Source organism: Giraffa tippelskirchi, chromosome 12 (genome assembly GCF_054371585.1).
Source record: "Giraffa tippelskirchi isolate mGirTip1 chromosome 12, T2T-mGirTip1v1.2.pri, whole genome shotgun sequence".
Classification (NCBI taxonomy): domain Eukaryota; kingdom Metazoa; phylum Chordata; class Mammalia; order Artiodactyla; family Giraffidae; genus Giraffa; species Giraffa tippelskirchi.
This window is the reverse complement of record NC_137286.1, coordinates 118,572,779-118,583,244: the sequence shown is the minus strand read 5'-3', so window position 1 is coordinate 118,583,244 and position 10,466 is coordinate 118,572,779. Positions and strand designations below refer to the sequence as shown.

Below are 10,466 nucleotides of genomic sequence, written 5' to 3'. Positions count from 1 at the left end.
ACATGGACATCCTGTACCTCATGATACATCCAAACTTGAAACTGACACAAACCTAGCATTTTACAACTAACAGATCCCAGGAAGCTAGTCTAATTTGAAGGTAGAAATGGATTTAAGAACACACAGGACTGGCCAAGTTTGACCCAGGAGTTCTCTTGGCCATCTTTGATGGACATTTTCCTACTGCCACAGGACAGGCTAAAAGGGCAAGTGAGCTACTGACACATGTAAGAGAAATTTTCTATTTAGCCTGAAATGGCAGCAGGCAGATAAGTGCCTCCCATGTAGGTCTGTGACACTGAAGTCATCATAGATCTAATAAAGCACTTTAGCTATCAAAAAAAACTTGTAAGTAACTCAAACAGCATACAAAAATATATAAACTTAAAACCTGAGTGTAACTTAGAAATTAGCACTGCTGCACCCTTTGCCTGACTTTAATAGGTCTCTCCTGTGGAATTTTAAATAATTCCTTTTATTCCAGTCTAATTTTAATAGCAAGGAGTTTTGATAATCTTTCATAGGACTGTGATATAAAATTAGTATTGGAAAATACTCTCCAGGATGAGTTTTGAGGATCTTTACAGTGTACGTATTAAAAAGCTTTATATAGAATCACCAAGAGACTGACTGGGTCAATTATATGTATTAAACAATATATCATGGGATTACAGTATATAAAATCCACAATCTTAAACTTTAAAATTCAATCATAAGAAGATGAGCATTTAACCCACTATTCCCTTTCATGAATTTTTATATAAGAAATTGGAAGAAGTATGGGTCTGTTTCTCACACTTTGTATTCACAAAGTATTCAGAAGTACTCACAAATTATCCAGGTTACCAATTTTTTGCCTCATCACCACCATGAACTGATATTTTATATTTGTTTGAAGACATTAAATTTCCTCACATGAGAACTGCCTCACATGATTCTTGGTGGGTATCATCCAAGGAAATATTATCCCCTCTCCTGTTCTCTCTGATAGTGTTAAGAAACTCACTGATTGACAAACTTTTAATTTTGAAAGACAAGGTCGCACTCAATTTTTAACAGAATTTACAAAGACTAACTATGGTAAATGTTGCTTGACCCCCAACATTACTCCACCAAACTCCCATTAGTTAGCAATACCACGATTGGGAAATTGATTTTCACTTTAAGGGGGTCCCCTGGTTTAAAAATGGGCAAACAACCCGAACCTGGCCTATGAGAAGAAAGTGGTTTTGTTAATGGCTTCTGGAAAAGCTGCCCTATACACTTAACAGCAATGAGGGATCAGCGTCTCTTCCCGTGAACATGAACAAAGAAGCATAGAGCCTGTCCGCCATCTTGCAATGATGGCAGTGAGTAGCCTGAGGATTAGCCAGCATCGTGTGGCAAAACAGCCTGAGTGAATGATGGTGGGTCTTGATAATATTATTAGACTTCTGGATAAACTGACCTTCTTGACTTTCTCTCAGGTGAAGAAATGAACTTACATTTAAGTCAATTTGAGCATGCAAATGAACAAACTTTAACAGATGTCATTTCTTTCTATTTAAACCCAAACTCCTATTGCAAACTACCTTCACCTCCTTCTTTTCCTTGTATGTCAACACTTCAGTATGCCCAAAACAGAACACATCTCCTCTCTCTACAATATCAGTCTCTACACTGCCCAGGCTTCGGGTCCCACAGTTACTATTTTGCTTCTCTTTAGATCCTGTCATGTTTTTGAGTCACAATCTCTCATCTACTGATTTATCCCTTTTTGCAGTCTCATCACCCTATGTCAGATTGTTACCACTCCATGGAGACATGATCCCACATAGTATATCCAAGGATCTCCTCATTCTTCTGGCAAAATAGGTCAAAGTGTGTATGGTTTTGATTGGAATACAAAGTAAGGGAGACTCTCTGGGAGTTTGACCCCAACTGAGAAATGGTGTTTTGTTTCTTCATCATGCTCTATCTGCTAAGGTTATATCTACTCTTAAAAATGAAGTTCAAATATCAACTCTGCTGCAAAGCTGCTTCAACACCCTTAGTGCAAATGTCTCATGGATTCTTACACATTCGATTTCTCTCATAGCCCTGGTCATTTCTATCAGGCTCTAGAATTCTTTGGGTACATACCTTTCCCCTCCATGAGGTATTTCTAACGTATTTCAGTACAGTTCTCATATCCTAGAATTGTCAACTCCAGTTTCATTACTATGAAGGATTCAAGTAAGTTTATATTTTTGCTTGAAACATGCTAAAGTTCAATATTCTTGCCCTCCCATGCCACATTTCTAAAACATTAGACTATATATATTTTTTGCCCTATATATGTTCAAAAATTATAATCTCCTCTTTATTACCAAAGGAGCAAAAGAATAGGTAAAGATTCATTGCAAATCGTTCAACAATTCATCATTCACTTCATCTCTTATCATAAAAAACATATTGCATTCAAAAGCAACTTTCCATCAAAAACAAAGTTTCTTGTTAAAATTTTTCAGGAAAAACAATATCACAATTACAGTTATAGTTTCACAGGTATACACATGTCAAACTTGTCATTGTACAGTTTACATTTGTGCATTTTATTTTGTATCAATTTATACCTCGGTAAAGATGCTAAAGGGAGAAGGAAATGGCAACCCACTCCAGTATTCTTGCCTGGAAAATCCTGTGGACAGAGGAGCCTGGAGGGCTGCTGTCCATAGAGTCTCACAGAGTCGGACACAACTGAAGCGACTAAGCATGCATGCCTGCATTGGAGAAGGAAATGTCAACCCACTCCAGTATTCCTGCCTGGAGAATCCCAGGGACAGGGGAGCCTGGTGGGTTGCCGTCTATGGAGTCACACAGAGTCGGATATGACTGAAGCAACTTAGCAGCAGCAAAGATGCTAAAAATAAAACTTAGTATCAGAAAAGCCACACACTGAAACATAATTAAAAGTCTTGGAAGGCAGACAAACACAGATACACACAGAAGAAAAGGAAACACTCCTTAAATGCATCAAGCAAGTTTATTTACAAATGCAGTTGTACAGAAAGGCTCACTAGTTTCTGAAGAAAACTTCTGGCATCCAAACCATGATAATTTTCATGAATGAAAAGAAGCAGCTTTCTACTGAGAACTGCTTAGCAACAATTTCTGGTGAAGAAAATAGAGCTCCCCTCATCAAGCAAATAAACTGTTACATAAGCTAAAAAAAAAAAAAATTAACCATAATATTACATAAATGAAAAGAAGGATATGCAAAGCAAATTTGGGAGTAGATTTTAGTGAAATTTTCCATATGGCTCTGCATTAATTTAGTATACTTTATAATAAACAGAGCAAATGCAATTATATATTTATATTAACTATTTCAAATAATGTTTCAGAGATTTAAAAAAAAAACAATAAAATAACCCTCTTCAAAACACCGCTAGAAAGTCAATCAGATCATTATCAGCCTCAAAAAAAAAAAAAATTGAAGTTCTTGTTTTTCCCTTGTGCTTTCATGATGCTGAATTCAAAAAGGAAATACTCCACTTTTTGCCACACATCATTACCGTCTTATAAATAAACAACAAAAATACAGATTCTACCAAGACTATAATGCTCCGATGTAATCTAAAGAGGTCAGAAAAAGTGTTATTCGTTTTAAAAAAACAGAACGAAAGGATGTTACAACATGTATTTATAGATCTAGATCAGCGGCAACCACCTCTTCTTCTATCTGCAACAGGGCTTTCGGGTGGAGGCTGACATCACATGGCGGTCGGCCGTCCAGCTGATCAGGCAAGGAGAGAAGAAAGAAAAGCACTTAGAGTGAGAAACACTTGAATATCGCCACTGGGATTCACAGTAGGAACGGCTCAGAGAATGACCCCATGAGGTAGAAAGAATAACTCTGTTACTCACTTAGGATAAGGCTAGGCAAACCCACAGAGTCTGGGTTCACAAGTCTTTTCTTTGCAAAAATCAGAGTAAAATTTAACTGCTGATACAGAAACAAGTGACACTCAACTCTCTGTTATTTGTCCTGGAGGAGAGAAAAGGCATGGGCAGTTTTTCCATGTTGATTCCAAAAATCAATTATATTTGGCTTTGGAATTTGGACTAAAGACAGAAAAGCTCACACACATACACACACTCCCCCCATTTCATACCCAGCCTTGACAGTCTCCAGCCTCAGTGCTGGCATCCAGGAATGGCCTGGACCAATGGCAAAAGAAGGCTCAAAACACGCCGACAGATAAGAGAGAGTTGACTGGGCTGACGCCATTTCCAAAGCACTCTTCACAGAAAGGCCATATAAATACCTCAGAGCTCAAAAGCATATGGTTTTGCTGATACCACTTGTAACCAACACCCTTTCACAATAAGGAAGAAACACATGTTACCAGCATCAAGGCTCAAAATATAAAAAGGAGGAATGGTTGTCTTTATGTAGCTATAAACAACAGGTGATCCAATTACGCTATCCTATATTTTATAGCACACTTACAGGCAAAAACATGCTTCAACACAAAATAGCATGTGAAGTTTTTTAAAAACCCAGTTTTTTCAAAAATGACACTGAAAGACTATGCAATCAGAATTAATGTTCTCTTTTTAAACCATTGTATATGTTGATAGGATATGGTCATATAGTAACAAACATACACCGACTAACCTTTAGTATCCTTTTAAACCACAGTCTTTCAGTTGGTCATATTCCAAATCACATAATCAGACCCACAAAGGTAAATAAATAGAAATCAGCTAAAACTATGAGGGGCCAATCCTTAGCCAAGCAACAGATGAAAGGCTGTACAGAAGATTCATTTTAACTGACTTGATTTGTATTCTTGAGTCATTGGAAGTTTCTCCAGACTCTGAGCAGACTGAACTGCACTGAACATTGTCCTGACTCCCCAGTTCACATCCGTCTCCAGGTCCTCAGTCCCACACCCAACCCCGTGGAGCTGGAACCTGAGAACTGACCCACTGACCCATTCACCGGACCCTCTTTGAGAGGGACATAGTGAGATTCCTAAAGCCTGGAGCTCTAGGGCAGAGAGCTGGAAGGGGAGCTGGTCGTAGGTTCAGGGAAGTACATGGGAACCCGTGCTCTCTGTAAAAGACAAGAAATTTTCTCCCGGATTTGCTCTCTTACATTTAAGTCTGAGATAGCAGTCGTTGCAGTACAGTTGGTTGTTTCGGATTCTGACTTCGGCTCCTGAGGAAGAGCCTCCGAGGTCACGCTCGCAGGCCACACACTGGGAGACAAACAAAAACAACAGGAATGCCCACACTTAGCTCAAGAACCCTTGGGACACTCCCGGGGGGGAAAAAAGAGCAAAATAAAATGCAGTTTCTAAGCTCTTAGAGACATTTCAGCAAAGGGAAAAAAAAAAGGCCAAAAGATAATTAGGTTAAAATGAAGCCTGCCGGATGAGACATTAAAGAATTCATAAAGCCAATTTTAAGAGCCAAATTTCATTCTAACTATACCAAAAGAGTAGAAATGATTTGTTGATTGGCTTAAAGAAGCTAATGCTTCCTTTCTCCCGGGGGATAGACAGGATAAAGCACCACGGGAAGGAACTGGCCAAGGGCAAGAAGACTAGGTTTCTGACTCTCTGCCCTGGGGTGGGCCACCCGGGCATCCCCATGAGTGTCCACACACGGTGCTTTCCCTTCGAGGCTGGGTATTTTGGCTCCACATGCTCAAACACTAATAATTTTGACTCATTCTGTTATGCCTGGGAACATCCCCAGCCAGAGTCAGACAAGCTTCAACAAGCTGAGCTCTGTAGGACTCCAGGACCAACAAACAGAAGTTCTCTCTCTGGCCCAACACAAGTTCAAGAATCAAATAGCTGTGTCTCTAAAGCCAGAGACTGCAAAATAAGGCAGTTATATAGCTTTACTTCTTTCTTATGTGTAAGAACCCCTTAGCTGCAACTGTAAAAATATTTACAATGTCATTTCTTTCACACGCTCCCTATTCAAAGCTAGGTTTTTTGGACACATAATTTACATCCCCATGCTGTTAAGTAACCATGGCAGCATGTTAGAGGAAGCATTTACACACTGTAAACTTTACTTATAGAATCTTAGATTGGAGATAGGAAGCGCATGGTGCCTCCAGGGTCAAGGTTTGAGAAGGCAGCAGCAGGAGGAGGCCATTTGTGATTCCAAGTGCAGTGCAGACCAAGAGAGGCAGCACCTAGCTTGTTAGTGGCGAGTCCACACCCAGCGCTCAAAGAAGCCATGCGCTCTCCAAGCAAAGCGTTGCAGGCCTGCAGGCTGTTTGGCTTAGTCTCACCTTAAAACAATGCAAATGATAACAAAGACCCAGGGACTCGATGATCATGGCGGCTCCTTTGCCCAGAATGTTATGACAGTAGGAGCACACACGCTTCCCACTGACCGACCTAGACGCAGGACGAGAATGGAAGGGAGGCTTTCATCCATTTCAAACCTCTCATCTAAAAATCACATTCTGGTATTAACATGAACCATCCTTTATGAAAATCTTTATATATCCATGGGAGGAAAACTTTCACCAGCCAACCAATTATGCCTTGATTATTCTGTACCTTGAAGGATCTCCACAATGGCTCTGGTACCTTTGACACCTAGTTACAGAAATGAACGAGTTCTGTGTCATCGGTCCATTCTGCTGCAACCCTTAGGCCACGTCTGTACTCGGCAAAGTTCTCATGCCCTTCTAATCCAGACAACATCTTCTTGCCAGGTAAAGCCACCAAAGCACATCCCTTATCATGTTCTTTGCTTTCTGCCACTAAAAGAGCATCCCCAGCTACTTCCAAGAGGCACTGCAAGTCTATTAAACCCATTATCTCACCCTTATTTTGTCAACCTCCTTCTCATTCACCCAATAATCTAGTTAAACAAAAGCATTTCCTTAGTGCTTTCCTTAATGCCTCTGGCTTACTGGACTGCCCTGCGAAGAATGACATGAGAACTACTACAGCTAGCATGGATGGGCCCTGCTTTGTTTACAAGTCTTATCTCCTCTCCCAGGCGGGAAGGTGAAGGCTACTTCTTATCTTTGCATCCCGCAGGATGGGCACAGCACTTCAGTGTCACTGCAAAGGGCACTGCTGTTGAATGTCCCATGTTAGAGCACCTTGTGCTCTAGAGAGAGACCTTTTCAGGGCAGAGAAGCCCACAGCCCTGTCTCCTTTCTGCTTTCCAAGGGCAGGATTCTCAGTAAGTAAACACTTACTTACTGAGTACTTAAGTAAGTACTCTCTCTCTCCTCTGCCTTCCCTGATTCTATTCTTCCCTCCAAATTTGCCATGAATCCTCATCGCTCCTTCCCTCAATTCAAACTCCCTGAGACACATTTTAGCTGGAATAAAAATATCTTCTCTGAACGAAACGTTTTAGTTGATAGCTTTAAAAAAATCTCAATATTAATCATTGTGTTTCTACTTTTCAGTATTTCATCAGCATTACAGGCTGGGAGAACTCCCTTCAGGTCTCAGCAGAAACACTGCTAGATGTGGTTTCATGAAGCCTCAGGGATCCGTGGAGAAGCTACACAGACCTAAAACCCCAACACATGTTGATGTCTGAGCTGTAGTCCGTATCAAAATACAAGACCCACCACTCTAATGTTCACAGTTCCCGCAGCATATGACCTGCAGAATTCAGTTGATGTGATCTCAGCAAGATGCTGACCAGCTAGATAAGAGACAAGCAATGCTTTTGGAAATCAAAAGTCCCAAATGCAATAAATAACTTGAGAATTTTTAAAGCCAGATTGCTCAAAGTTCCACAGATGATGGGGCTGGGTTATACAATGTCCTTTACACTCAGTACCTATAAAATGAGTGTATATTACAGTCTCATTAAAACAGTCCAACATTTTACAGTACTGCTTTTACTCATCACTTTGCCATGCATTCACGAGCTACTGTATGTTTTTGTGATTCCACAGCTGGGAACTGTTTAGGTCTGTCTGCATTTGAGACACTGACCACAGGCCCAAGTAAATGAGACAGTGGCAGAGTCGTAACATTTTAAAGGCCTCCACGACTTCATAAGACATCCATAAATACCCTTGGGTTGCCATGGTAAGACATTAAGGAAGCCTTCTGAATTGATCTGGGAAAGGAACACTAAATTTGACACATTCAAAAAGCCTTGTTTTTCTTTTTCATTGGAAAGCTTGGACAAGATCTGGGGAAATTTTTAATGAAAACTACTCCTTGAGGCTAAAGAAAGAAAAAGGAAAACCCTGAGGGCCTCACCTGTTGCGTGGCTGGGAGCCTGGCTGCGGAGCCACGGGGGAACGGCTACGTGGTATGGGGGACGGGGTGGTGGTCTTCACAGAACCAGCTGAGGGAGGGGGGACACTGGAGGAGGGGCTCCGCATGTAGGCACGGTTTGAGGTGGACAGCAGCTGGGGTGGGGGGCGACTGAAGTCTTGGACGGAGGAAGAGGCATAGACTCCTGACGGCTGACTGAGCCACGGGGACTGTCGCCAAGAATTGGTTCTTGGGGAATCCAGGTTATCTAGAGATTCACCTCTGAAACACAGGAAGGATTCATCAGTTTATCAGCGGTGGAAATACTAAACAAAAGTAGCTTCAATATTCATTTACCCCGATACCTCTGCTTAGTTCATCCTCTCATCTGCAATTAACTTCTATCTACATATTTTCCTTAAAGTTGCAAATACCAGGTTTCTACACTTTGTGAACACCATTTTCATAATTCTAATCTAATTATCTTATTATAAACAGAGGCTTCATTTTTTTTTTTTAAATTCATCATTCAAGGAAGCACTAAGCACATCAGTTATTTAAATGCCTGAATCACACATCAGAACTCCACATCCAGCCTTGCAACCTACTAGCCACGTGGTTTTGTCCGCATCCATTCCTTACTCAAGCCACAGCTTCTTTGTGGCAAAGCAGAGTTACTATTCCTGCCTCAAGACCGTCTTCCCAGATGAAGTGAGATGATGTAGACAAAGTGCCTGCCATGTGTCTGCCACTAATCAGTGCTCCGTGACAAGTGCCCAATGACATTGGTTCTGCTGCTCTTTCTCTCACAAAATCTTACGTAAGAGAAGAAACAATGACATCTCTTTCATCCAAAGTAGCCAGCACGCCTAGAAATTAAATATCTGCACCTCAGTACACTAAGGGAAATCATTCCAAAGATGTCTCACACCTTCTCATAATCCCAGGCAGACAAATAGGCTCTTTGTTGACGCTGGAACTACGCTGTCGGATCCAGCTGTTGTCGTCATAAAGGGAGGTTCTCTTCCTCATTTCTTGGAGGATTTGCTGTCTCTCCAACTCCGCTCCTGATGGCGCTGATTCCTTCTTCGAGCTCTTCTGTGATGAGCTACTGTTCCCACTTCGGTCTGCGTATCTATTGCTTCCTAAATTAAAAATATCGAAAGCCGCAGGATTAGTGCATTAAAAACAGGGAGAGTAGATAAATCTCCAAATACAGTGGAGCCAAAAAAAGAAAGTGACAGTGGGCACACAGGCTCACATTATCAATTCTCAATGAGACTGCTGCCTCAGAAGATAAAGCAACCGTCTCTCCTGTCCCTGGAAATTCCAATTCCAGTCCCAGAGGCATACCAGGGGGACACTCGAGAAAACTAAGGAGCCGCCTAAAAAGGTGACAACTGGCCTTGATTTCAGCAGTATTAAATGACAAACTGCTCATCCAGCAAGTTTCTCTTCCATTATTTCCTTCCTTCCTAATTAAAATCAGTCAAGCACCTGCTCATTGAATACTTGCTATGATAACTCTGCAAGGGAACAGGGCTTTCTATTCTTTCAAAAAATGTACACTCCCCCTGGGGAGAGAGCCAAGACGTACAGGCATATACCTCCAGCTGACAAGGGGCTTCCCTGGTGGCTCAGATGGTAAAGAATCTGCCTGCAATGTGGGAGACCTGAGTTCGGTCCCTAGGTTGAGAAGATCTCCTGGAGAAAGGAATGGCTACCCACTCCATTATTCTGGCCTGGAGAACTCCATGGACTACAGTCCATGGAGTCGCAAAGAGTTGGACACGACCAAGCAACTTTCACTTTCTTTTCTTTCCAGCTGGCATGGTGCAAGTCTTCATGGTGTTCAGTCACAAAATAAGTCATGACCAGACTGTAGGAATGACAGCATACTCAATCACTGAAATGGCTTTTGTGAAACTGAAAAATAGCCAAGTAATCCAAATGATAGCTAAGGAATGTTATCAGACTTGTATCTCTTTTAAGAGAACTGACAGAGTGGTAGTTTGGAGGTTGAATTTATGAATGACAATTAAGTCAGGTTTTATCCTAAAGGTTTTGTCTCCTTAGATTTGCTGACGAAATCCTGATTTGAGTAAAACATCCATAACTTTGAGGGCACCTCCCCATTTTAACTTGGATTAGGAAATTTCACCTTAGGATTTTTCATTTGCTCTCCAGATTCATGGCTATTGTCTTTCTTTCAAAATTCACTTCTGACACAGT

At 41.2% G+C, this 10,466-nt stretch overlaps 1 protein-coding gene across 41 annotated transcripts in view; it reads right to left on the bottom strand.

Moving 5' to 3' along the window:
* Positions 1-2,985: 2,985 nt before the first annotated feature.
* Positions 2,986-10,466, bottom strand: part of LMO7 (LIM domain 7) — a 218,031-nt gene continuing 210,550 nt past the window's right edge. For 40 of the 41 annotated variants that reach the window (XM_081550003.1, XM_081549958.1, XM_081549995.1 and 37 more), the window contains 5 exons: positions 9,166-9,379; positions 8,238-8,516; positions 6,281-6,389; positions 5,126-5,228; positions 2,986-3,757 (listed from right to left, as the gene is read on the bottom strand). In XM_081550003.1, the coding sequence (XP_081406129.1) occupies positions 3,735-3,757; positions 5,126-5,228; positions 6,281-6,389; positions 8,238-8,516; positions 9,166-9,379 (728 nt within the window). In that variant the 3' untranslated portion in view covers positions 2,986-3,734. The remainder of the gene's footprint in view (positions 3,758-5,125; positions 5,229-6,280; positions 6,390-8,237; positions 8,517-9,165; positions 9,380-10,466) is intronic. The other variant, XM_081549962.1, reaches the window with a different exon arrangement.